Below are 27,487 nucleotides of genomic sequence, written 5' to 3' on the forward strand. Positions count from 1 at the left end.
TCAACTAGGTCAGGTTGCCCAGGGCCTCATTGAGCCTTACCTTGAATATCTCCAGGGAAGGGAGTTGGGGCTGCCCAGGGAAGTGGTGGAAGCCTCCTGCCTGGAGGTGTTTGCAGCCAGGCTGGAGGTGGCTGTGAGCAACCTGCTGTAGTGTGAGGTGTCCCTGCCCATGGCAGGGGGGTTGGAACAGAATGATCCTTGAGGTCCCTTTCAACCCTAACAATTCTGTGATTCTATGAATATCTTCCAAACACTTTTAAGGAATAGTACAAGGAACTGAATTACTTACAGACTCTGATGGCCTTGGGCCAGCCAGTGGAGAGTAATTAATTATATATTGCTGTACTGGACCTGGAGCAGGTTCCCACCGGACATTCATGCTGTTTGGTGTGGGATTGTACACTTGGATGTTTCTTGGTGTTCCTCTCTCCACTAGATCAAGAATAATTCAAATTAAGGTTGGGTTTTGTGTGGTGTTTTTTTCCACAAAGTTGCTTTGATAAGTTCTAGTTCTGCTTGAACTTACAACAGTGCTCAGAGGAAGCTGGGAAGAGCATCACCAGCCCAAGACAAACACAGTCCTTTTATTACCCCCAAAAATACAGACATCTAAGAATCTCAGTGATAAATCTTTGCAAACATCCCTGCCAGGCAGCAAAGCACATGTATTTATAGTGCAGATTGAAGGTATGAGCATAATACTTTGTTACCCAATCAGACAGGCATGAAAAGTAGCCAGAAACCACAGACTTTAGCTCATGCTAACATTAGAAGGTCAAAGACCCTGGAAAATGTTAAGTCCATGGCATGGACTAACACCAGCGTTTGCCATTTATTCATCAGTATTGCTACTGGCACTACAATTAAGTTTTACTACTGTGTGGAAATAAACACTACATTTGCTGCATTATCTCAGAGCCTGCCTGAGAGAAATGGACTGAAAGCCTCCACCCAAACAAGGCAAAGAAAAAGGAGTAAGTTACAGAGCTGCCACAACCACCAAGCAGGTCAACAGAGTGTCTTACACCTCTGGTTCAGCTTTGGGGGAAAATAAACTTCCACAGTTGATGGCAAAATGGTTCTTGTAAAGATCTGGGCAACCCACACAACAGATTGTCTTTAGCACAAGGTGTATTTGACTTACAAGTTCTTCCAGTGTCAGAGACACGTCCTCCATCCCCTTCTGGGAACACTGGGACCACAGTTACAGTGTAAGGTGTGTTGGGTTCAAGAGTCCTCAGGATGACATAGTTTGTGTTTCCTGGCACTGTGGTCTGCAGATGAAAAAGGAAAGGCAGAGGCATGACAGTTACATCAACAGCATTCATCTCCCTTATTCCTCCACCACATACCATTTCTAGACTGGATGTGATGAGAACTCTCCAAAAGGTGAATCGTGAAGTAGCACAATTCATAGCAGCTTCTGGAACTGCCTTTCAAGATGCTGCTGGCTTCTACTTGACAAAATACTTGCTAAGTCCTCTGCTCTCTTAGAATCATGGAATGGTCTGGCTTGGAAGGGGACCTCCAAAGGTCATCCAGTCCAAACCCTCTGCACTCAGCAGGGACATCCTCAGCTAGATCAGGTTGCCCACAGCCCTCTCCAGCCTCACCTTGAACATCTCCAGGGATGGGGCCCCAAACACCACCCTGGGCAACCTGTTCCAGTGTTCCACCACCCTCCTGCTGCACAACTTGTTCCTCACATCCAATCCCAATCTGCTCTGCTCTACTTTGAAGCCATTGTCCCTGCTGCTGTCCCTGCAGGCCTTTGCAAATAGTCTCTCTGCAGCCTTCCTGCAGCCCCTTCAGGTCCTGGCAGGCTGCTCTTAGGTCTCCCCAGAGCCTCCTCTTCTCCAGGTTTATATAACTATCATCCATATCCATTTTTTGGGTCCAGATACTCTTCTAATAATAACAGCAGCAAAATACAGGAGTAGCTGACTTACATGGAGGTGCTCTGCTTTTTCTCCAAGGCAGCCATGAATGCAAATGCAACCAACAAGTCATAGAATCATAGAACATTAGAAGCCAGAAGGAGCTCCAGAGAACATCCAGTCCAAAACCCCCCTGCCAGAGCAGCAGCACCCAGGGCAGGCCACACAGCAATGAAGCCAGTGGGGGCTGGAAAGGCTCCAGAGAAGGAGACTCCACAACCTCTCTGGGCAGCCTGCTCCAGGCCTCCCTCACCCTCACAACAAAGAAGTTTCTCCTCCTGGGCAGCTGAAACCTTCTCTGCTCAAGTTTGTCTCCATTGCTCCTTGGCTTCTTGCTGTGCAGCACCCACAAGAGCTTGGCCCCCTCCCCTTGACCCCCAGCCCTCAGCTACTCGGAGAGACATTGATCAGATCCCTCTCAGCCTTCTGCTCTGCAGGCTAAACAGCCCCAGGGCTCTCAGTCTCTCTTCCCAGGGGAGATGCTCAAGTCCCCTAAGCATCCTCCTGCCTCTGCCTTGGCCTCTCTCCAGCAGCTCTCTGTCTCTCTTCACCTGGGGAGCCCCAAACTGGACCCAGGATTGCAGCTGTGCTCTCAGCAGGGCTTTCCTTCGGGGTCTCTCTAGCAAGACCCACTTCACTCAGCAGCACCATGAGATGCAGAGCCTCTGAGACAGTAAGAGCCATGCAAAGTATTTACCATTTCCTCTGCACCTCCAGCTGTAGGTCTGTAAAAGACTTTATACTGGCGAGGACTTCCTTCCGCATGATCCCATCGGATGTTCAGAGTGCTGGTGGTTGGGTCATAAACCACTAAGTTCTTCACAGTGGTGAGAGGTTCTGAAAGACATCAATGGGCTGTCAGAAATGTGGAACACTCTTGAAGCAATGGCTTCAAACTAGAGAAGAGCAGATTGAGCTGGATGTGAGGAACAAGTAGTGCGGCAGGAGGGTGGTGGAACCCTGGCACAGGTTGCCCAGGGAAGTGGTTGAGGCTCCCTGCCTGGAGACATTCAAGGTGAGCAACCTGATCTAGTTGGGGATGTCCCTGATGAGTGCATAAGAGTTGGACTGGATGAGCTTTGGAGGTCCCTTCCAGCCTGGACCATTCTATGACTCTCTCACCTGTGCTGCCAGGTCCTGCAATGCATCATGAGGAAGTTTAAAACCCAACAGGTTTACTACTTCACGTCAAGTAGGACTTAATGAGAACATATCAGCCCCATCCAACAGCATATGAATGACAAACACAGCAAGCACAATTCCTTTCTGGAAAGCTGCTTTTTAAGCTATCCCATGGGCCCATGAGGATATTTTTCATCACTCCTCACCAAACACATTGCTTTCCACTGACTTTCCACTGCAAGATGGAAAATAAACTGACAGCAAATGAAGGTCTTAGCAATTTCCAAATGAAGCAATAAGTATCACATTTCCAAATGAATTAATGAATGCATTAACATGCTTCCAAATGAATGAATGAATGTGTTAATGCATTTCCAAATGAATTAATGAATGCATTAACATGCTTCCAAATGAATTAATGAATGTGTTAATGCATTTCCAAATGAATTCATTAATGCATTATCACATATTCAAATGACTTACTGAATGTATTAGCATGTTTCCAAATGAATTAATGAATGTATCAAGATGTTTTCAAATGAATTAATAAATGTACCAATACATGAGGAGAGGCTGAAGGGCCTTGGGCTTTTGAGTCTGGAAAAGAGAAGACTGAGAGGGGATTTAATAAATGTTTATAAGTATCTGAGGGCTGGGGGGCAGGAGGGAGGGGACAGGCTCTGTTCAGTTGCACCCTGGGATAGGACAAGGAGCAGTGGATGGAAACTGCAGCACAGGAGGTTCCAGCACAATATGAGGAGGAACTTCTTAATTGTGAGGGTCACAGAGCCCTGGAGCAGGCTGCCCAGAGAGGTTGTGGAGTCTCCTTCTCTGGAGCCTTCCCAGCCCTGTCTGGATGTGTGACCTGAGCTGCATTCTATGCTCCTGCTCTGGCAGGGGGGTTGGAATCAATAATCTCTTTGGGTCCCTTCCAACTTCTAACATGCTGTGAGCCTGTGATTTCCCAATGCATTCATAAATGCATTAATGCATGTCCAAATGAATTAATAAATGTAGTAATACATTTTTAGTTAATTATTTTTAAATATCTACTTGGGTTTTATGCCTGAAGTGCCTCTGGTAGCAAATCACTCGGTGCTGACGAGCCACAGCAGGATGAAATCAATGCTCGCAACATGAAGTGGTGGAGTCAAAGTGCACATGGGAAAGGTCAGCCTCTGAGCTGAAGGTGCTGACAGGAGAACAGTGAACTTAGCACTACACATATGAGAGCTCCAAGCCTTCAGATGCAGGAAGGTGTTTGCTAAATCACAGAATCTTAGGGCTGGCAGGGAGCTGCAGAGCTCAGCCAGCCCAAGCCCCCTGCCCCAGCAGGGGCACCCAGAGCAGCTCACACAGCAACACATCCAGCTGGCCTTGCAAGAGCTCCACACAGGGAGACTCCACAGCCCCCCTGGGCAGCCTCTGCCAGGCTTCTCTCACCCTCCCAGGGAACAAATTCTTCCTCCTCTTCCCATGGCACTGCCTCTGCCTCAGCTTCCACCACTGCCCCTTGTGCTGGCATTGGGCAGCCCCCAGCAGAGCCTGGCTCCAGCCTCTGGCCACTGCCCCTGCACAGCTTTAGCCCCAGCAAGGAGCTCACCTCTCAGGCTCCTCCAAGCCAAGCTCCAGAGCTCTCAGCTCCCTCAGGCTCTGCTCCTAAGGAAGAGCTTCCACTGCCTGCAGCATCTTTGTGCCTCTGCCATGGACTCTCTCCAGCACTTCCCTGTGGTCCCTCTTGACCTGAGGTTCCCAGAACTAGACAGAGGTGTCCTCAACAGGGCAGAGTAGAGGGGCAGGAGAACCTCTCTGGACCTACTGACCACAGCCCTTCCAATCCACCCCAGGATGTCATTGGACTTCTTGGCCCCCAGAGTACATTGCTGGCTCATAGTCAACCTCCCATCCACTAGGACCCCCAAGTCCTTTTCCCCTTCACTGCTCTCCAGCAGCTCAGTCCCCAACCTCTCCTGCTCCCTGGGGTTGTTCTTTCCCAGGTGCAAGACTCTCCCCTTGCCCTTACTGAATTTCATTAAGAAATTGTTCACTGTAAGTGTGGTGAGGCACTGAACAGGCTTCCCAAGGTGGCCATGGATATCCAATCCTTGGAGGTGTTCAAAGCCAGGTTGCATGAGGCCTTGAGCACCCTGGACTGGTGGAAGAACTTCCATAGCAGTATTGGTGTTTCTCTCAGCCTTAGAAGCTGAGCATCTAAGATAATCTAAGACAACCATCCAGGGTTTCAGTTCAGGCAGCAGAGTGACAGGCCTTTTCACTTGAGATACCTGAAATCCATCACAGGACAAATGACAAATGCAGATGGGAGGAAATTTCACTAGAAGAACAACTTTCTGAGCTAATAGAAGTTGATTGACACCTAACAAGAAGATCTCCAGAAGGCACTTACTGGTCCTGCCTCGTCCTGTCATTCGTCCTCCTTCACCATCTGCATACATGGATGACACAGTGATAGCATATGGAGTGTCAGGCTGCAGCTTCTGGATCACCACACTGTTCTGCCTCCCTCCAACCATAGTCTGCAGGAAAACAAAAGGAAATGATGATCACAGAATCACAGAAACATTCAGGTTGGAAGAGACCCTCAGGGTCACCAAGCCCAGCCATTAACCCTGCTCTGCAAGGCTCAGCCCTAAAGCACAGCCCCAAGCCCCACAGCCAAACCACCTTCAAACACAGACAGCCCTGGGGACTCCACCACCTCCCTGCCCAGCACATCCCAAGCCCTGACCACTCTGCTGCCTAAGCTCCACTCTCAACCTCCCCAGGGGCAGCTTGAGGCTCTGCCCTCTTCTTCTCTCACTAATGCCCTGGGAGAAGAGAGCAGCAGCAGCCTCTGCACAAGCTCCTTGCAGGGAGCTGCAGGCAGCCAGGAGCGCTCCCCTCAGCCTCCTCTCTTTCCCACTGACCATCCCCAGCTCCTTCAGTTTCCAGCAGCTTTCTTCTCCAGGCCCTTCCCAGCTTCCTTGCCCTGGGGCTTTTGTCTATCAGCTGTGGACAAGCACACCTTTCACTGGACCAGGTTGCTCAAGACCTCAACCAAGGTGGCCTTGAATGCCTCCAAGGCGGGGACATCCACAACCTTTCTGGGCAACCTGTTCCAGTGTCTCACCACCCTCACTGTCAAGAATTTATTCCTAATCTCCAGTCTGAGCCTGCCCTCCTCAAGCTTCAATCCATTCCCTCTCATCCAACTAGAACAAGTCGCAGAATCACAGAAAGCATCTGTCTGGAAGAGACTTCAAAGCTCATCCAGTCCAACCCTCGACCCAGCACTGAAGGGTCAACACTAAACCATGTCCCTAAGCTCCAGGGCCACAAAATTTCTAATTTCATGTTGAGGTGGAACCTTCTGTGCTGCAGTTTCCATCCCTTGCCCCTTGTCCTATCACAGGGTACAACTGAGCAGAGCCTGTCCCCTCCCTCCTGACCCCCAGCACTCAGCTATTGAAAGACATTGATCAGCTCCCTCTCAGTCTTCTCCTCTCCAGGGCTCTCAGCCTCTCACCAGACAGTGCTCCAGTCCCACAGTTATCCTTGTAGCCCTCCCTTGGCCTCTCTCCAGCAGATCCCTGTCCCTCCTGAACTGGGGAGCCCAGAGCTGGATGCAATATTCCAGGTGAGGTCTCAGCAGGGCAGAGTAGAGGGGGAGGAGAACCTCCCTGACTCTGCTGGGCACACTCCTCTTAATGCAGCCCAGGATCCCATTGGCCTTCTTGGCCCCCAGGGCACACTGCTGTCCCAGGGAGGACTTGTTGTCCACCAGGACTCCCAGGTCCTCCTCCACAACTCAATTACCTCAGCTCAAACACATGTTCCTCAGAAGAGAGCAAGAACTGGAGCATAAGGATCCAAGTGTCTCTAAAGTAAACACTCTTAGACACGCTCCTGCACGTGTGTGATCTCCAGTTACAGGAACAGGCTCAAATGAGTGTGGTTTTCCTCTGAGTCATTTGGCAGTAACCACAAGAGCCTCCTGCTGCAGAATAGGGCACTTTCAAGTAGCACATAATTGTGATAAACAGGCTGACTAATTAGCATTCCCAGGCTGTGCTGCGTAGGCTGCCGGTAGCCAACACAGCTCCTGCTGGTGATAGAGGGAAAGTTGGCTGATCACACAGTGCTGGCTCTTCTGGGAAGCAGCTCCACAGAGAAAGACCTTGGAGTCCTAGTGGACAGCAAGTTCTGCATGGGACAGCAATGTGCATTTGTGGCCAAGAGAGCCAATGGGATCCTGGGGTGCAGCAAGAGAAGTGTGGCCAGCAGGGCTGGGGAGGTTCTGCTCCCACTTTGCTCTGCCCTGCTGAGAGCACAGCTGCAATCCTGGGTCCAGTTTGGGGCTCCCCAGGTGAAGAGAGACAGAGAGCTGCTGGAGAGAGTCCAAGGCAGAGGCAGGAGGATGCTTAGGGGACTTGAGCATCTCCCCTGGGAAGAGAGAAGCCCTGGGGCTGTTCAGTCTGGAAAGGAGAAGGCTGAGAGGGATCTGATCAATGTCTCTCAAGAGCTGAGGGCTGGGGGTCAAGGGGAGGGGGCCAAGCTCTTGTGGGTGCTGCACAGCAAGAAGCCAAGGAGCAGTAGAGACAAACTTGAGCAGAGAAGGTTTCAGCTGCCCAGGAGGAGAAACTTCTCTGGGGTGAGGGTGAGGGAGCCCTGGAGCAGGCTGCCCAGAGAGGTTGTGGAGTCTCCTTCTCTGTAGCCTTTCCAGCCCCCCCTGGCTGTATTGCTGTGTGGCCTGCCCTGGGTGCTGCTGCTCTGGCAGGGGGGTTGGGCTGGATGAGCTTTTGAGGTCCTTCCCAGCCCCTAACATTCTGTGTGATCCTGTGAGCACATGCACCTTTGTGCTTCGAGAACAAGTGACTCTAATGGGCTACTTTGCAGCGCTGCCACTGAAGGCTGAATAACTGCAGCAGTTCAAAGTCAGTTACCGACTGTTCAGGGCCATCCCCACTGATGGGCTGGTAAATGATCCTGTATCTCTGCACTCGACCACTGGCAGGATCCCACTTCACAGTCAAGCTGTGTGAGGTTGCGTTGTACACCTGGAGGTTTCGGGGGCCGCTCTTTGGGGCTGAGAAACGTGATGAAGAAAAGAAGAAACACTCAATTGCAACAAACTGGGGAAAAGCCATGAGGAAAAGAATAAACAATTGAAGCAAAAAAAAAAAAAGGTAATAAAGAAAAGAATAAACACTTGTAGCCAGGAAAAAAAAAAGTAATAAAGAAAAGAATAAAGAATTGTAGCCAAAAAAAAGCAATAAACAGATGAAGAAAAAAAGGTAATAAATCAAAGAATAAACACTTAATTGTAGCAAAAAAATGCAATAAAGAAAATAATAAACACCTAATTGAAGCAACAAAACTGTAATAAAGAATACTTAATTGAAGCTAAAAAAGGTAATAAAGAAAAGGAAAAACACTTAACTGAAGCAAAAAAAAAATGTAATAAAGAAAAGAATAAACAATTGTAGCAAAAAAAATGCAATAAAGAGTAAACAGATGAAGCAAAAAAGGTAATAAAAGAATAAACACTTAATTGTAGCAAAAAAATGCAATAAAGAAAATAATAAACACCTAATTGAAGCAACAAAACTGTAATAAAGAATAAATACTTAATTGAAACTAAAAAAGGTAATAAATAAAAGAATAAACACTTGTCTGAAGCAAAAAAAAAATGTAATAAAGAATAAATACTTAAATGAAGCCAAAAAAAAAAGGTAATAAAGAAAAGGAAAAACACTTAATTGAAGCAAAAAAAAATGTAATAAAGAAAAGAATAAACAATTGAAGCAAAAAAACAGGTAATAAAGAAAAGAATAAACACTTATCTGAAGCAAAAATAAAGGTAATAAAAATACTTAAATGAAGCAAAAAACAGGTAATAAGGAAAAGAAAAAACAATGGAAGCAAAAATGTAATAAAGAAGAGAATAAACAATTGAAGCAAAAAATAAAGGGAAATAAAGAAGAGTAGAAACACTTAATTGTGGCAAAAAAATAATGAAGAAAAGAATAAATACCTACTTGGAGCAAAAAAATGTAATAAAGAATAAATACTTAATTGAAGCTAAAAAAGGTAATGAAGAAAAGACTAAACACTTGCCTGAAGCAAAGAAAAAAGGGTAGTAAAGAGTAAATACTTCATTGGAGCAAAAAAAAAAGGTAATGAAGAATAAGCACTTGTCTGAAGCAAAAAATAAAGGTAATAAAGAAAAGAATAAATGCTGATCAGAAGCAAAGAAAAAGGTAATAAAGAATGAACACTTACTTGAAGCAAAAATTCAAGGTAATAAAGAAAAGAATAAGCACTTAATGGAAGCAAAAAAAAAAAAGGAATAAAGAAAGGAATAAACAACTGAAGCAAAAAAAGGTAATAAAGGAATAAAAACCCTAATTGAAGCAAAAAAAATAAAGAATAAACACTTGAAGTAAAAAACTGTAGAGAAGAAATACCTAATGGAAGCCAAAAAACTGCCATAAAGAATCAATACTTAATTGAAGCTAAAAAGAGGTAATGAAGAAAAGAATAAACACTGATCTGAAGCAACAAAACAGGTAATAAAGAATCAATACTTAAGTGAGGCAGAAAAGGTAAGGACAAGAATAAACACTTAATTGAACAAAAAATGGTAATAAAGAAAATATAAACACTTAATTGAAGGGGAAAAAAAGCAATAAAGAAAAGAATAAACACTGAATTGAAGCCCAAAAAAAGGTAATAAAGGAAGGAATGAAAACTTAACAATGAAGAAAAAGAATAAGAAAGAAAATAATCAACATTTAATTGAAGCAAAAAAAGTAATAAAAGAATAAACACTGAATTGAAGCAAAAAAAAAAGGTAACAAAGGAAGAAATGAAAACTTAACAATGAAGAAAAAGAATAAGAAAGAAAATAATCAACATTTAATTGAAGCAAAAAAAGTAATAAAAGAATAAACACTGAATTGAAGCAAAAAAAAAGGTAACAAAGGAAGGAATGAAAACTTAACAATGAAGAAAAAGAATAAGAAAGAAAATAATCAACATTTAATTGAAGCAAAAAAAGTAATAAAAGAATAAACACTTAATTGAAGCAAAAAAATTAAGGTAATAAAGAGAAGACTAAACAATTGAAGCAAAAACCCCTGTAATATAGACAAGAATAAACACTTAAGTGAAGCAAAAAGCATGGGCAAAGACTTCACTCACACTTCTAGTGCCACAAGAGCAGCTGAGCTAGAGCAGAATGCATTCAGCACAAGGCAGCATCAGCTGCAGTGTTTGTACACTCAGAAGCATGCAGTAAGCTGAGTGTTCGGTCTGCTAACAACTGCATCCTGAGATTTATCCAATTCTCTTGGCTTTATTAATGCCAACACTCCTCACAGTTCAGGGAAAGAGAGCTCTGAGCTTTCTTGAACATCACCCTACCTGGAAATTCAGATTCTTACCTTGTGTGGTGATAGGGACCAAGGGCACTGGGGGGAAAAAACAGAAGGAAGAGGTCTCAGAATCTTTTTCTGTGCATGGCTGCTGATTGAACAAGATCAAGGGAGGGATTCTCCTCCTCTACTCTGCTCTGGTGAGACCCCACCTGGAGCACTGCATCCAGTTCTTAAAGGAAGGATCTGGAGGTGCTGGAAGGTGTCCAGAGCAGGGCCAGGAGGATGAGCAGAGGGCTGGAGATGCTCTGCTATGAGGACAGACTGAGGGAGTTGGGGCTGTTCAGTCTGGAGAGGAGAAGACTCCCAGGAGACCTCATTATGACCTTTACAGTATCTTAAGGGGGTTACAAGAAAGCTGGGGAGGGACTTTTGAGGATGTTAAGTAGGGATAAGACTGTGCAAGACCAAAACTGGAAGTGGGTATATTCTCATTGGATGTGAGGAAGAAGTTGTTCCCCAGGAGGGTGGTGAGAGCCTGGCACAGGCTGCCCAGGGAGGTGGTGGAAGCCTCCTGCCTGGAGGTGTTTGCAGCCAGGCTGGAGGTGGCTGTGAGCAACCTGCTGTAGTGTGAGGTGTCCCTGCCCATGGCAGGGGGTTGGAACTGGCTGAGCCTTGAGCTCCCTTCCAACCCTGACAATTCTATGACTATGGTTCTAAGATGCAGAAGGCCTTCATTTACTCACATGTTCGCTCACTGCCAATCAGGTCATCACTTTCTGACTCATCAGGGTAGATGGCAGTAACTGAGATGTCATACAAGGTGTCTGGATTCAAATTTTCAAAGACCAGGCTGTTCTCATCCCCATTTAAGATTGTCTAGAGAAGAAATAAAATTAAAAAATATATAGTTAAAAAAAGGAATAAATTAATAAATGAATGAAAAAAACCTAAACCAAACCAACAGAAAGTTAGACACAACTTTTTGCACAGAAGCATCACTACAATTCTGTGTTCCACACCTCACTTCATTTCCATTGAGCACAACAGGAGGTTGTGCAAGGTATAAGCTATTTATTTTGCTGAGGACACCAAGCTGTGTGGTGCAGCAGACAGCTGGAGGGAAGGATCCATCCAGAGGGACCTGGACAGGCTGCAGAGCTGAGCTCATGACAACCTCATGAGGTTCAACAAGACCAAGGGCAAGGTCCTGCAGCTGGGGCAGGGCAATCCCAAGCACTGATGTAGGCTGGGCAGGGACTGGCTTGAGAGCAGCCCTGAAGAAAAGGACCTTGGAGGTGCTGGGGGAGGAGAAGCTCAACAGGAGCCAGCAGGGAGCACTTGCAGCCCAGAGAGCCAAGCAGAGCCTGGGCTGCATCAAGAGGAGCATAGCCAGGAGGTCGAGAGAGGTGATTCTCCCCCTCTGCTCCACTCTGCTGAGACCACAGCTGGAGCACTGTGTCCAGTTCTGGAGCCTCTACTACAAGAGGGACCTGGAGGTGCTGGAAGGTGTCCTCCAAGAAAGCTGGGTGACACTTTTGAGGGTGTCAGGGAATGATAGGACTGGGGGGGATGGAGCAAAACTAGAAGTGGGGAGACTGAGATTGGCTGTTAGGAAGAAGTTGCTCCCCATGAGGGTGGTGAGAGCCTGGCACAGGTTGCCCAGGGAGGTGGTGGAAGCCTCCTGCCTGGAGGTGTTTGCAGCCAGGCTGGATGTGGCTGTGACCAACCAGCTGTAGTGTGAGGTGTCCCTGCCCGTGGCAGAGGGGTTGGAACTGGCTGATCCTTCCAACCCTAACAATTCTATGATTCTATGATTAATTACCTTTCTGATTTTTAAATTACAGCCCCAAATTCTGCTGGTGGCCATCTCTTACCTCCTGTTTTTCCTGCCTTCCATAGGGTCCCCAGGTTATTCTATAGAGAGAGACATCTGGAGCTCCATGGTCCCAAGTTCCTCTAAAACTATTGGTGCTTATATCTGTGATCCTGAGGTTGGCTGGGGCTGGCACAGGCTCTGTTATGAGGGGGAAAAAAACAATAGCATTCCACAAAAGAAATGTGACTAGGAAAAAAACCCAACAGCTAAACCAAGGAATTACCCAGACAAAGACTTTAGAAGGCTATGTAGAAGGTTCATCTCCCAGTTGCCCTGCTTCTGACTACCACAAAATGCTGTAACCCAGCCCAGCAAATCATCCTGCAGGAGGTCACATCAACAGGTCATCACCTGATAAAACAGACACAGCTCTGCTGGCTTCTGTAGAGGTCACCACTCACATGCCTGCTCTCAACAGCTGGAGCCCCAGCTCTTGACTGTTGGAGTTAGAGGCAGTGATTATGAACTCCCACACACGGAGGTCAAGCTCCTGCAGGAGTTTCTCCCAGATCTTGAAATTCTTGATCTAAGCCAAGTAAGTCATGGCTGAATTCAGCCACTTATGTAGAAAGAGTTCCCAGGGGTTAGCTTTAGGTTCAGGAGGCAAGATATTCTAGCTACTGGGAAGAGAGGAGTAAAGAGGTAAAACCAGGGAATTAAGCTACAAAGAATTGCTTTGGCAGAGACTTCTTCTCTTTCCTTACACACTCACACAGAAACCACAGCTGCAGGAGAAGGGATAGCACAAAAGCAAGCAACCAAAAACCAGCCTCTCACAAACGGTTTTAAACACACCAGGTTTTCTTTTGCCCCTTTTGGAAGAGATAGAAGAGCAATCTTTAAACCATGACAGCCTACATTGCTCCTGCAGCTTGTAAAGACAAATGATTTTGCTTCAGTTGCTGGCCTGCAGACTGCAGGCTCAGTGTTCACATCAGTAAGACACTAAACTCACCTCACATCCCCAGGGATTATCCTAATGCAAACAATGTTACAAATGCAAGGGAAAGATCTCTCAGAGCAATTAAACTACAGTTCCATCTGAACTTAGTCATATGGTGCCACACATCCAACTTAATCAGAGAAAAAAATTAACAAATAAACAGAGCAGAACAAAAGAAGAGGAAGAGAAGAGGAAGAGAAGAGGAAGAGAAGAGGAAGAGAAGAGGAAGAGAAGAGGAAGAGAAGAGGAAGAGAAGAGGAAGAGAAGAGGAAGAGAAGAGGAAGAGAAGAGGAAGAGAAGAGGAAGAGAAGAGGAAGAGAAGAGGAAGAGAAGAGGAGAGACGAGAGCAGGCTGGAAAAGAACTTTGAGATCATCAAGTCCAACCTATCACCCAATGCCATCTAATCAACTAAACCATGGCACCAAGTGCCTCATCCAGGCTCTTCCTAAACACCTGCAGTGATGGTGACTCCACCACCTCCCTGGGCAGCACATCCCAATGGCCAATCTCTCTTGCTGGGAAGAATTTCTTCCTAACATCCAGCTTGAACCTCCCCTGGCACAGCTTGAGACTGTGTCCTCTTGTTCTGCTGCTGGTTGCCTGGGAGAAGAGACCAACTCCCACCTGGCTACAACCTCCTTTCAGGGAGGTGTAGAGAGCAAGAGCCTGAGCCTCCTCTTCTCCAGGGTAAGCAACCCCAGCTCCCTCAGCCTCTCCTCACAGGGCTGTGCTCCAGACCCCTCCCCAGCTTTGTTGCCCTTCTCTGGACACCTTCAAGTCTCTCAATGTCCTTCTTAAATTGAGGAGCCCAGAACTGGACACAGGACTCAAGGTGTGGCCTAAGCAGTGCTGAGCACAGGGCACAATGACTTCCCTGCTCCTGCTGGCCACACTGTTCCTGATGCAGGTCAAGATGCCATTGGCCTTCTTGGCCACCTGGGCACATTGCTGGCTCATGTTCAGCTGCATCAACCAGTATCCCCAGGTCCCTTTCTGCCTGGCTGCTCTCAGCCACTCTGACCCCAGCCTGTAGCACTGCCTGGGGTTGCTGTGGCCAATGTGCAGAACCTGGCACTTGGATGTGTTCAATCTCCTGCCCTTGGACTGTGCCCATCTGTCCAGCCTGGCAAGGTCCCTCTGCAGAGCCTCTCTACCCTCCAACAGATCAACTCCTGCCCCCAGCTTGGTGTCACCTCCAAACTTACTGATGATGGACTCAACGCCCTCATCCAGATCATCACTAAAGATATTGATTAGGCATGGGGCCCAGCACTGATCCCTGGGGCACAACATCAGTGCCTGGCTGCCAGCTGGACGTGGCACCATTCACCACCACTCTCTGGGCTCAGCCTCCAGCCAGTTCCTAGCCCAGCAGAGAGTGCTGCTGTCCAAGCCATAGAACAAAACAAATAAACAGAGCAAAACAAATAAGCAAATAGAAGAAACAAATAGAAGAAAAGAAACAAATAACCAGAGCAAACCAAACAACCACAACAACAAAATCCAGCCCAAGAAGGGTTATTAGGAGAACTCACGAGTCACAGCTTCTGCATTTGCTGGCTGAGATTCCCCTTCGTCATAGACAGCAACAACTTTGAGGTTATACAGTGTTTGGGAGGAAAGGTCAGTGAGAGTCGTGCTGGTTTTGAGCCTGTCAAGCTCCACCTGAAAATTAAAAGCAGTGCAAATGGCTCTGTTTCTGACTCTGCATATGATTAAATGGCAGACATGCCTGTACTGGGAAAAAATACATAAACGAAGGGAAAAGTATTCCACACTGAATTTTGCCCCTAAAATTTACACTTGAACATTGAGTGCTATCTACTAACCTCCCTGCAAGGCATGTTGTCTCACATATCATAGAATGGGCTGGGTGGGAAGGGACCTCCAAAGCTCAGGCAGCCCAAGCCCTCTGCACTCAGCAGGGACAGCCCCAACTCCAGCAGCTTGCCCACAGCCCTCTCCAGCCTCCCCTTCAACAGCTCCAGGCATGGGACCCAAACCATCTTCCTGGGCAACCTTTTTCCAGTGTTCCACCACCCTCACTGTAAAGAATTTCTTCCTAATCTCCAGTCTCAAGCTGCCCTCCTCAAACTTTAGCCCATTCCCTCTTTTTCTAGCACTACAAGCCCTTGTACAAAGTCCCTTCCCAGCTTTCTCGTAGTTCCCCTTCAGCTGCTGGGATGTTGCTATAAGGTCTCCACAGTGCCTTTTTTCCTCTAGGCTGAACAGCCTCAATTCTCTCAGCCTGTCCCCACAGGAGAGGTTCTCCAGCCCTCTGATCACCTTGTTGCCCTCCTCTGGACTTGCTTTCCAGTGAGTCTGGGAATTTTTCCCCTCTGAAAGAGGAGGAAAAGAGGAATACACAAAGAAACTCATCTCATGCTTGCTTACTTTCCAAGCCATCAGTTTCCTTTCCTGAGTGCAATCACCATGAACTGATGGGCTTTAGTCTCCATGGTGGCTTAGAATAGCACTTTTCCTGCTAGTTTAGCAAGGTAGCTCCTCAAACTAAGGTAGTTAGCTCCTAGTGGTTTGCAAGAGGTTCCTCTGATTTACCTCCTTGACATCAGCCTCATCAGCTATTTTGTATCTTAGGATGTACTTCCGAACTTTCCCTGGGGCAGGATCCCAAAGGACAGTCATGCTGCTGTGAGTCACATCCTGAACCTTCAAGCCTCTGGGTCCAGGCAAAGGTACTGTGAGAATAAAGGCAGTAGTCAGTGAAAACACAATTCACAGCAGGGGCATAAGCCTCTCACAGAAGGAATTCAATGCTTAGGCATTTTGTGGGAATGGAGGCAATAACTTTCTGGGAACACAGAATTAACCAGGTTGGAAAAGACCTTCAAGATCATCCAATCCAACCCCCCTGCCACAGCAGGCTCACCCAGAGCAGCTCACACAGCAACACATCCTTTATGTAGCATCTCCTATCATCTATTGTATTCATATACATAGAATACATAGAATAAACCAGGTTGGAAGAGACCTTCAAGATCACCGCGTCCAACCCATCAACCAATCCAACACCACCCAAACAACTAACCCATGGCACCAAGCACCCCATCAAGTCTCCTCCTGAAAACCTCCAGTGATGGTGACTCCACCACCTCCCCAGGCAGCCCATTCCAATGGGCAATCACTCTTTCTGTATAGAACTTTTTCCTAACATCCAGCTGGCCTTGCAAGAGCTCCACACAGGGAGACTCCACAGCCCCCCTGGGCAGCCTCTGCCAGGCTTCTCTTACCCTCCCAGGGAAAAAATTCTTCCTCCTCTTCCCATGGCACTTCCTCTGCCTCAGCTTCCACCACTGCCCCTTGTGCTGGCATTGGGCAGCCCCCAGCAGAGCCTGGCTCCAGCCTCTGGCCACTGCCCCTGCACAGCTTTAGCAACATGAATAAGGTCACCCCTTAGTCTCCTCCAAGCTCTAGAGCCCTCAGCTCCCTCAGGCTCTCCTCATAAAGAGCTGCATGGAATGAAATGGAAGTGAGAAGCGAGAAGCCAGCAGAAATCAAGGTGGCATACGTGTCACTTCCTGGGTGGTGAGTGGGTCACTGGTGAGGTCCCCAAAGAGCACGTAGGCTGTCAGAGTGTACTCGGTATTGGGGATGAGATCCACCAGCTGCACCTCGTTGACTGCTGGCCCAACACGCATCTGCAGCAGGAAAAAGACACTCTGTTTAAAAAGAGAACACAACTGGGGAGCAAAGAGGAACCAGTGGCAGAAGAGCAAGCCATGATTTAATGTCCAGGGAATTTTGTTTGTGGGATTCACAGTATGTTTACAGCTTCCTGGCTGATCTCATTGTGTACAATCTCCCAGGAAGCTGACTGAGACTTCGAGGAGGCTCTTCTGGCTGGTGTGGTAGATTAAGGAAATCTATCCCTCCTCCTCATTTACTTTTGGTACAGGACAGGTTGTTGGAAGCAAGTGAAGCTCTAGTGACAAGCAAACTACAATCCAGAGATAGGAAAGGAATATGCACAAAACATACAATATATAGACACTATAGACACAGAATCACAGAACCACAAAACTAACCAGGTTGGAGAAGACCTTCAAGATCATCCAGTCCAACCTATCACCCAACACCATCTGATCAACTCAACCATGGCACAGAGGGCCTCATCCAGGCTCTTCTTAAACACCACCAGTGATGGTGACTCCACCACCTCCCTGGGCAGCACATCCCAATGGCCAGTCTCTCTTGCTGGGAAGAATTTCTTCCTCACCTCCAGCCTCCCCTGGCACAGCTTGAGACTGTGTCCTCTTGTTCTGGTGCTGGTTGCTTGGGAGAAGAGACCAACCCCCACCTGGCTACAACCTCCCTTCAGGGAGTTGGAGAGAGCAAGAAGGTCTCCCCTGAGCCTCCTCTTCTGCAGGCTAAGCAACCCCAGCTCCCTCAGCCTCTCCTCCCAGGGCTGTGCTCCAGACCCCTCCCCAGCTTTGTTGCCCTTCTCTGGACACCTTCCAGCATCTCAACATCTTTCTTAAACTAAGGAGCCCAGAACTGGACACAGGACTCCAGGTGTGGCCTAAGCAGTGCTGAGTACAGGGAAAGTATGACTTCCCTGCTCCTGATGGCCACACCACTCCTGGAAGTGAGGATAAATTCTCTTACCTCTTTCTCTTTGGTTGGGACTGTGGCATTAACAGCTTCATATGTTAACAAGTAACCTGTAGCTCCGTTGAGGGGTTCCCATCTCACTTTCATGGAAGTTGATCCAATGTCATAAACATTCAGGTTTCTAACTGAAGAGATTGGCACTGCCAAATAAAAGATACACATCAATTTGTTTCATAGAATCACAGAATCAACCAAGTTGGAAAATACCTCAGAGATCACCAAGTCCAACCTATTACCTAATGCCTAACACCTCCTGACAACTAAACCATGGCTCCAAGTGCCACATCCAAGCCTTTCTTGAACACCTCCAGGGATGGTGAATCCACCACCTCCCTGGGCAGCACAGTGGCCAATTAGTCCTTTTGGGAAGAACTTTCTCCCCTGGCACAGCTTGAGACTGTGTCCTCTTGTTCTGCTGCTGGGTGCCTGGGAGAAGAGACCAACCCCCACCTGGCTACAACCTCCCTTCAGGGAGTTGTAGAGAGCCAGAAGGTCTCCCCTGAGCCTCCTCTGCTCCAGGCTACACACCCCCAGCTCCCTCAGCCTCTCCTCACAGGGCTTGTGCTTGGATTCCTTCATCTTCTTCACCTTTCATATTGCACATCACAGGTAGCACCACTGAGAGTACTGTGTTAGGGTATGTGGCAGGGTAGAATCAAAGAATTGTCAGGGTTGGAAGAGACCTCAAGGATCGTTTGAATAATGGGGGTTGGTCTCTTCTACCAAGCAACCAGCACCAGAACAAGAGGACACAGTCTCAAGCTGTGCCAGGGGAGGTTCAGGCTGCATGTGAGGAAGAAATTCTTCCCAGAGAGACTGACCATTGGGATATGCTGCCCAGGGAGGTGGTGGAGTCCCCATCCCTGGAAGTGTTTAAAAAGAGACTCGGATGAGGCCCTTGGTGCCATGGTTTAGTTGATGAGATGGTGTTGGGTGGCAGGTTGGACTTGATGATCTCTGAGTTAATTCTGTATTCTGAAGAATTGTTTGCTTCCTTTAAGAAGTGAGCCCACAGCACTCAAAGCTCTCCTGGAGAGTTCCCCATCTGCCAAGCCAGCTGTTAAGAGAGCGTTCAAGTCTCATCTGTGACTCACAGGTTGTTTCCCTGCCCATCAGGGGCTCGCTGCTTTCATCCTCCACCACAGAAAAGACCTTCACCACATACTCTGTCTCAGGCTGCAGGTCTTTCAGGACTGTTGTGGTCTCCATCCTGCTGACATAAAACTGCACAAAAGAGAAGGCAGCGTTCAAGGCCATGCAACAAATGCAATGTGTGATCTTATCTCTAAGGGAAAGAATAATGACAGCAATAATAAAAATAGTAGTAATTAAAACAGAAATACTGCCTCAGGCCTGGAGCCTTGCTTGGGGTTGTTGTGCCCCAAGGGCAGGCCCTGGCACTTGGCCTGGTTGAAGCTCCTCCTGGTGACATTGGCCATGGATCCAATCCATCCAAGTCCCTCAGTGAGCCTGTCCTTTTTCTCCTACCCTTGAGTATGCTCAGACCCTTTCTATTACAGACCAATACATGGCAGTGGACTATCATCAGCAAGGAATTACTGGAACTATAATAGAAGTGTGGTTAAGAAATACATTTTACTTCTGGACTCCTGGCTTTAAAACAACCAAAGTCATCTGAATGCTCCTCCCAATTGAAGTTTTGGCTGTCATCTACGCTCTTGGGCCTTGGGAGTCTTGTTTCCATGTGCTGTTACACCATACACAGCACAAACTTCAGAATGGCATCTCTGTGATGTGGAAGTCCAAGCTTAATAGGGACAATGTCAAACATGAGTGTCCAGAGCTAACCTGTTGAGGGCTGCCTCCAGAGGTAGGGTAATATTCAACCCTGTATCTATCAACGCTCTCAGGGGGTGGACTCCATCTCAGTCTAAAGGAACGAGGTGTCACTTCTGAGATCACCAGGTTAGAGGGAGGTGGCAAATCACCTACAGGTGGAAGCAAATTTAAGAAAAAATAATATTAATCTTACATTGTCAGGGATAAAAATATGATCTACATATCTTTAAAAAATGATTAGGCAAAGAAAAAAAAACAAGCAGGGAGCAGGCAAGCAAAAAGCAGGGAGCAGGCAAGCAAAAAGCAGGGAGCAGGCAAGCAAAAAGCAGGGAGCAGGCAAGCAAAAAGCAGGGAACAAGCAAACAAAAAGCAGAGAACAAGCAAACAAAAAGCAGGGAACAAGCAAACAAAAAGCAGGGAACAAGCACAGCAAAGCAGAGAACAAGCACAGCAAAGCAGGGAACAAGCAAACAAAAAGCAGGGAACAAGCAAACAAAATGCAGGGAACAAGCAAACAAAAAGCAGGGAACAAGCAAACAAAAAGCAGGGAACAAGCAAACAAAAAGCAGGGAACAAGCAAACAAAAAGCAGGGAACAAGCAAACAAAAAGCAGAGAACAAGCAAACAAAAAGCAGGGAACAGGCAAACAAAAAGCAGGGAACAAGCAAACAAAAAGCAGAGAACAAGCAAACAAAAAGCAGAGAACAAGCAAACAAAAAGCAAGGAACAAGCAAACAAAAGCCAAACGAAAGCAAACAAAAAGCAGGGAACAAGCAAACAAAAAGCAGGGAACAAGCAAACAAAAAGCAGAGAACAAGCAAACAAAAAGCAGGGAACAAGCAAACAAAAGCCAAACGAAAGCAAACAAAAAGCAGGGAACAAGCAAACAAAAAGCAGGGAACAGGCAAACAAAAAGCAGGGAACAGGCAAACAAAAAGCAGGGAACAGGCAAACAAAAAGCAGGGAACAAGCAAACAAAAAGCAGAGAACAGGCAAACAAAAAGCAGGGAACAAGCAAACAAAAAGCAGGGAACAAGCAAACAAAAAGCAGGGAACAGGCAAACAAAAAGCAGGGAACAGGCAAACAAAAAGCAGGGAACAGGCAAACAAAAAGCAGGGAACAGGCAAACAAAAAGCAGGGAACAAGCAAACAAAAAGCAGGGAACAAGCAAACAAAAAGCAGGGAACAAGCAAACAAAAAGCAGAGGACAAGCAAACAAAAAGCAGAGGACAAGCAAACAAAAAGCAGAGGACAAGCAAACAAAAGGCAAAGCAAACAGACAAAAAACCCCACCCAAAACCAAAAGAAAGCAAACCAAAGAAAAACAGATTAAAGAAACAAAAAATAACCCCCACTCTAAGTACTGGCTTATGCTTCTGTTTCCTCAGGAACTCTTAAAGTAACTGTGTGAAGAGAGAGCTCACAGTCACACTCTCAAGACCAAACGAGCTTCCTGTCTCTCCTGTTGCATTCCTATTCTACCTTCAGCATCAGTTCTTCACTGGAGATCCATAGAATCACAGCATTGTCAGGGCTGGAAGGGACCTCAAGGCTCAGCCAGTTCCAACCCCCCTGCCATGGGCAGGGACACCTCACACCACTGCAGGTTGCTCACAGCCACATCCAGCCGGGCTGCAAACACCTCCAGGCAGGAGGCTTCCACCACCTCCCTGGGCAACCCTTAGCTAGCACTACTGTATTCCTGTGCTTGGCTTTGCTTTCAGGCCATCAGGCACTAACGCTTGAAAAGTGCAGGGCTGCTGAAATGTTAATTATTTGATGAGTGTCATCCAAGACCATGCCACAATGAGCAGCAAGGTGACACACCGAGCAGCATGTTTCCTGGCTCTGGGAGGAAAAAGAAGGCACATCCAGCCATGTCCTGCTGTGTTAGGTACAGCACAGTCATTGTTGAAAGGAAAGGAAGGACCCCTGCGGGGTAGTCCAGGTGGTCTGCAAAACTTCCTCACATCAGCAGCTGAAAAAACAGCCCAGGGCTACACAGTGTTCCCAGAGTGCAATAAAAAGGAATTAGCAGCGCAAGGACATTAAATGGGAGGGGGAAAGGAATGAACTCGACTGAAAAAGTGATGTACCTGGACCTTTCACACTGTTACACAGGTTTGTGGTGACATCATCAACAATATTAGTCAGGAAGGAGAAGTCTGCAACGTTGTAAGCGTGGATGTCGTCTGGGTCCGTGGCGATCTGCTTCAGTTCGTTCTCGTCTGCGTTTTTAATACCTTACAGAGGAGAAACACAAAACCAGCTGGTTAGGAACCACGGCCATGAAACACAATGCCACGAACCTCAGCCCCTCAACACATTCCCTGAACACCCTTTTAAGTGCTTGCAGCGTGTGGAAAGCTCTCTGTGGGTTTAGCAGATGGGCAGGAGGGGGTTGGGCACAGGCCACCTCGTGGTGTAAGACTTACCAATGGCGTAAAGCTCCACGCCCTCATCTCGGAGCTTTCTTGAAGGGGTGACTACATCATCTTGAGACTTGCCATCGGTGATGAGGACACCAATTTTGCGAGCTCTGGGCCTCAAGCCAGCATCTTGTCTGAAGCTGTTTTTCAAGATGAAATCCAAGGCCATTCCTAGCATGATACAGAGAAAGCAAACCTCGCTGCAAGCTATTTCCACAGCAGACATGGTAAAGGAGAGTGTTCTACAGTCATAGACTCACACAACTGTCTGGGTTGGAAGGGACCTCAAGGATCAGCCAGTTCCAACCCCCTGCCATGGGCAGGGACACCTCACACTACAGCAGGTTGTTCACAGCCACCTCCAGCCTGGCTGCAAACACCTCCAGGGATGAGGCTTCCACCACCTCCCTGGGCAACCTGTGCCAGGCTCTCACCAACCCTCATGGGGAACAACTTCTTCCTAACATCCAATCTGAATCTAACCATTTCTAGTTTTGCTCCACCTTCCCCAGTCCTATCACTCCCTGACACCCTAAAGAGTCCCTCCCCAGTTTTCTTGGAGCCCCCTTCAGATCCTGGAAGGCCACAATTAGATCTCCTTGGAGCCTCCTCTCCAGACTGGACAGCCCCAGCTCTCTCAGTCCGTCCTTCCAGGGCTGGTGCCTTCACCATTTCCTTGGACAGCACATTCCAGGCCTGTGAAGAATTTTTTCTTTCCCTGGCACAACTTGTGGCCATTTCCACACACCTGTTAGAGTATTGCCTCCTTTGTAGGGTAAGTTGGCTACAGCCTCCAACAAAGCCTGTTTGGTTCGGTAGGCATTGAGGTTCCATTCTGTCCTGGGATCTCCACTGTACTGTGCCAGACCTGAGAAAGGAAGGAAGCCATCATTATTCAGTTATTTTGAGGCTGTGTAGCAATCATGCCTCAGTGGTTTTTTTCACCCCCCTCCAGCTGTGAGGACTTACCAATCTGCACTCTGTCAGGGCCGATGTCAAACACTTCCACAATCCGAGCGATGAAGTTCCTGACGGTCTTGAAGTTGGGCCGGCCGATGCTCCAGGAGCCGTCCACCAGCAGCACGATGTCAGCCTCGGCTCTGGTTCGACATTCCAAACCTGTGATGCCAACCAGAAGGACACAGCCTTAGCAGGCAAGCCTTCAAGCAGAACCATGCAGCCCTTAGCATGATTAGCTTGCTTTCCCCATCCTTTCCTATGGCCTGTGTCGGGAGTCAGCTTCCAAACCAGCTCTAGCTTCATTCACTGGCACTCTGTCAACTATGACCTATTTGTGGATGTTCCTCAGGCTAGTCACTGGTTCCATGGCAAAAGCTGGATAAATTTATTCCTGTGTGCTTCCTTTGATAAATGAGGCTTTGCAAATGTCAAGGCCAGTGTTGTTCTTGACTGCTGTGCCATTGTCTGGTCTGGTTCTCTTGAGATGCTTGATTCATAGAATCACAGAATCAACCAGGTTGGAAAAGACCTCAGCGATCATCAAGTCCAACCTATTACCTAATACCTAACACCTCCTGACAACCAAACCATGGCTCCAAGTGCCACATCCAAGCCTTTTTTGAACACCTCCAGGGATGGGGACTCCACCACCTCCCTGGGCAGCACATTCCAGTGCCCAATCTCTCTTGCTGGGAAGAACTTTCTCCTCACCTCCAGCCTTATTCTGGTGCTGTCTACAACTCCCTGAAGGGAGGTTGTAGCCAGGTGGGGGTTGGTCTCTTCTCCCAGGCAACCAGCACCAGAACAAGAGGACACAGTCTCAAGCTGTGCCAGGGGAGGTTTAGGCTGGATGTTAGGAAGTTCTTCATAGAAAGAGTTATTTGCCATTGGAATGTGCTGCCCAGGGAGGTGGTGGAGTCACCATCACTGGAGGTGTTTAGGAAGAGCCTGGCTAAGGCACTTGGTGCCATGGTTTAGTTGATTAGATGGTGTTGGGTGATAGATTGGACTCAAAGGTCTTTTCCAACCTGGTTACTTCTGTATTCTGAGAAGAGACCAACCCCACCTGGCTACAACCTCCTTCCAGGTAGATCCCAGAGGGTTTTGTAGAGCACTACTAAATTAAACCCCTGGCATGGCAGTGAGCATTATCATAGAATCATGGAACCATGGAACCATAGATTCACAGAAACATAGAATGGTCCAGGCTGGAAGGGACCTCCAAAGGTCATCCATTCTGACATCCATGCAGTCAGCAGGGACATCCTCAACTAGATCAGGCTGCCCAGGGCCTCATCAAATCTTACCTTGAATATCTCCAGCTACTCAGATTATCCAAATCTAGAGCACTGTAATTTTTTCATGGGTAATTTAACTACTGCTTCGGTTTCAACTATGTCATACTGGAATCAATGGCATCTATCACAACCACTTTCAAATAAATAGCATTTCTGGATTTTCAGGGGGGACGGGGGGGGGATGGAAAAAAGGCTTAGCAATACAGATGGGGTTTGCACACACAAGAAGGAAAGAAGACAATTCAGAGAAGCTACACAAACACAGAGAAAGGTCAAGGGATAGAGAGGGGAAGGAGGACAAACATCTAGATAAAGCTGCAATGTTCTGAAAAAAAAAAAGGTGAGAAGTTATTTCAGTTATTTCACTTTACACAATTCCAGAGCAAATTATGCATCACATTGGTCTTGTCACGAGGGGAAAATCACAAAGTCTTTATACAAAGCAGAGAGACACAATCATTTTCTCCACAGTCATTTGCACATCAAAAATAAAATGAAGGAAAAAACAATTCCTTGCTCCCTCTTTTTGTTTTTTTTTCCCTCCTTTTTTTTCCTCCTTCCTTTTTTTTCCTCCTTCCTTTTTTTTCCTCCTTCCTTTTTTCCTCCTTCCTTTTTTCCTCCTTCCTTTTTTCCCTCCTTCCTTTTTTCCCTCCTTCCTTTTTTCCCTCCTTCCTTTTTTTCCTCCCTTCCTTTTTTCCTCCCTTCCTTTTTTCCCTCCTTCCTTTTTTCCCTCCTTCCTTTTTTTCCTCCTTCCTTTTTTTCCTCCTTCCTTTTTTTCCTCCTTCCTTTTTTTCCTCCTTCCTTTTTTCCTCCTTCCTTTTTTCCTCCTTCCTTTTTTTCTCCCTTCCTTTTTTTTTTCCTCCTTCCTTTTTTTCCTCCTTTCTTTTTATTTTCTTTTTTCTTTTTCCTCCTGTAGATTGTGTTACCAGCTGCAAATTTCTCTGGCTTCTTGCCATCAGAGCTTCTGGTCTTTATATGGAAGAAATCCCATTGAGAGAAAAAAAAAACCCAACAAACCATCAGCCACACTCATCAGAGTTGCAAGATATTCTGATTTCATTTATGTTCCACATAACTGATCCAACACTGTAGGCTCCTGAATATAACTATTCCATGGAGCTGGGGGAGGGGGTTAAAAGCATTGATCCTCTTCTGCATAGAAAATACACATCTAGTCTTTAGTCAGGACAGCAAAAACACAACTCATCAGTTGGGAGCAGGGTTTGAGTACAGCCCTGTTAGCTCAAAAAAGGAAACCCTACCTGCATGCACACCTTTAATGTGGAAGTTAGTTTCACGTACAGTATAAAAGTTAAACTACTTTGACTTTTAGTCCTCTTCCAAGCACCACAGTTCCCCACATGGAAAATTCTAGCAGAGGCACCACCAAGCCCTAGGGTGATTTTCTTTTCCCCTCTTAATAAATAATGTGCTATTACATCTGCAGTCCCAGGCATAAAAATTCAGCTTTCACATTAACCATGACTCAAACCCATGCATTAGCAAACCTGATTAGCTCCAAGAATATAATAACCCTGAGCACAGCAATGACAGCTGCCATGAGAAATAATAAGAATAATAAATAAGCAAACCACTTGGTGCAGTAATTTCGCTGCCAGCATTATTACAGCTTTACTCTGATGGAGTTGATGATCTGGGTTGGTTGGGTGTAGTTTTTTCCCCCCCCTCCAGCTTTACCCTCTTGCCTGAGACTGAGTGGGACACAAATTCATTAAGAAGTCTCCAAAAATAGTGTCCATAAAGTTACAGGAGGGTAATTTTTCACACAGCCAACTGTGGAAACAAGGCATCAAAGAGGTTAAGCAAAAAGAATATAGCTGTCACATATTCCTATTTTTTTGCCCTTTATTTAAGTGTGAAAGGCCTTTGCAGTAAGCTGCTTTCTCCTCACCCAAATTCTCTCCAACAGTTGTTGAAGCCTTGAAATGGCAGAAGAGAAAAAGTCTTTACTTCTGTGTGTGTGCTTGGCCTTGGAGAAGGAAAGATTTGCCTCTTTGTGCTTTCCATAGAGGAGGACTGAGCCCTGAACCTCTCTTCATCTGCTATTAATTGAGAGTATGGTGGGCTCAGCTCGTAGCAGGGGCCCATTAACCACACCAAGGTTGCTGCTCTCATAGCATTCACAGAAGCTTTGACTGAAAAACCCCCAGACAGATACTGGAGAGCATTCAGCAGCTGCATTTCTGAACTAAATCCCTTCCTTCTGTAGTAAAAAAATAAAACAAACCAACAAACAAGAGACTAAATAATGGCTGTGCTGAATCTTAGCTCCAATAATACAGGATCACACTGGGACACTCCCAGCCAGCAGAGCTTGGTTCATTATAGCATCTTAGTTGTGAAAAAAAAAGGGAAAGTCACCATATAAGGACAAGCAAAGGGCTCAAGATCTGCTTAAAATTCCTTGTTCTACTCCTGTGAACACCCCTGTAGATGAGCTGTGATCTCTGTTCAAGAATTTGACCTTCTGATACAACACAGATGTGGATGGCTCGGGAAATGCGACGCAGATGGCTTGGGGTAATCAGCAAAACATGGGCTGCCTGACTTATCATCTTTGCAAGATCATCTGGAGGGGGCAGGGGGCTAGAATCATCAGCTGGGGCACACCACACTACAGCCCAGGGGGTTATGTCAGCAGGGTAGGGAGCAGACTCAGCCCTGTAAATAAATATTTCGGTGCGTTGCAAAAGCAAGAGGGAAGGAGCGGGGAGCTTTTGGCCTTTCTGTTGGTTTGTTTGGGGGTTTTGTTGGTTTGTTTGAGGTTTTTGTTTGTTTGGGGGGGTTGTTGGGGGGTCTTTTCTTTGATTTTTGTTTGCTTGCTTGTTTATCCCCAAGCCAAGTTTTGCCTTTTGCTCAATTCAGTCACCTTTACCTCTAGATAAAAATGGCTCCGTAGTGGTATCTGAAAGGGTGGTCATCTCTTGTCCAACCAAGGGGTTGCTCTCTCCTCCATCAAACATGCCAAAGACATTTACCTTATAGGTGGTTCCTGCCCTGCAATAGTTAAACACATGTGCTGTAACTCAAGCCACTTGGCTTAGCTAAATGCTGACACTTCACTTGTCACATTCTCATGGAAACAACC

General features: G+C 46.8%; 1 protein-coding gene across 1 annotated transcript in view; it reads right to left on the reverse strand.

The window, feature by feature from the left end:
* The window catches only part of COL12A1 (collagen type XII alpha 1 chain), a 147,751-nt gene that overhangs the window by 64,727 nt on the left and 55,537 nt on the right, over nt 1-27,487 (reverse strand). Inside the window, exons 17-35 of the mRNA XM_054162538.1 lie at nt 27,275-27,396; nt 23,090-23,239; nt 22,869-22,988; nt 22,127-22,291; nt 21,788-21,934; nt 19,700-19,839; nt 18,985-19,114; nt 17,885-18,030; nt 16,788-16,917; nt 15,818-15,957; nt 14,794-14,923; nt 12,313-12,452; nt 11,182-11,314; nt 10,505-10,531; nt 8,003-8,145; nt 5,467-5,596; nt 2,635-2,774; nt 1,145-1,274; nt 290-432 (exon numbers count right to left, since the gene is read on the reverse strand). Coding sequence (XP_054018513.1) covers nt 290-432; nt 1,145-1,274; nt 2,635-2,774; nt 5,467-5,596; nt 8,003-8,145; nt 10,505-10,531; nt 11,182-11,314; nt 12,313-12,452; nt 14,794-14,923; nt 15,818-15,957; nt 16,788-16,917; nt 17,885-18,030; nt 18,985-19,114; nt 19,700-19,839; nt 21,788-21,934; nt 22,127-22,291; nt 22,869-22,988; nt 23,090-23,239; nt 27,275-27,396 — 2,506 coding nt within the window. The remainder of the gene's footprint in view (nt 1-289; nt 433-1,144; nt 1,275-2,634; nt 2,775-5,466; nt 5,597-8,002; nt 8,146-10,504; nt 10,532-11,181; nt 11,315-12,312; nt 12,453-14,793; nt 14,924-15,817; nt 15,958-16,787; nt 16,918-17,884; nt 18,031-18,984; nt 19,115-19,699; nt 19,840-21,787; nt 21,935-22,126; nt 22,292-22,868; nt 22,989-23,089; nt 23,240-27,274; nt 27,397-27,487) is intronic.

This window comes from Dryobates pubescens, chromosome 6 (genome assembly GCF_014839835.1).
Source record: "Dryobates pubescens isolate bDryPub1 chromosome 6, bDryPub1.pri, whole genome shotgun sequence".
In the NCBI taxonomy this organism is placed as follows: Eukaryota; Metazoa; Chordata; class Aves; order Piciformes; family Picidae; genus Dryobates; species Dryobates pubescens.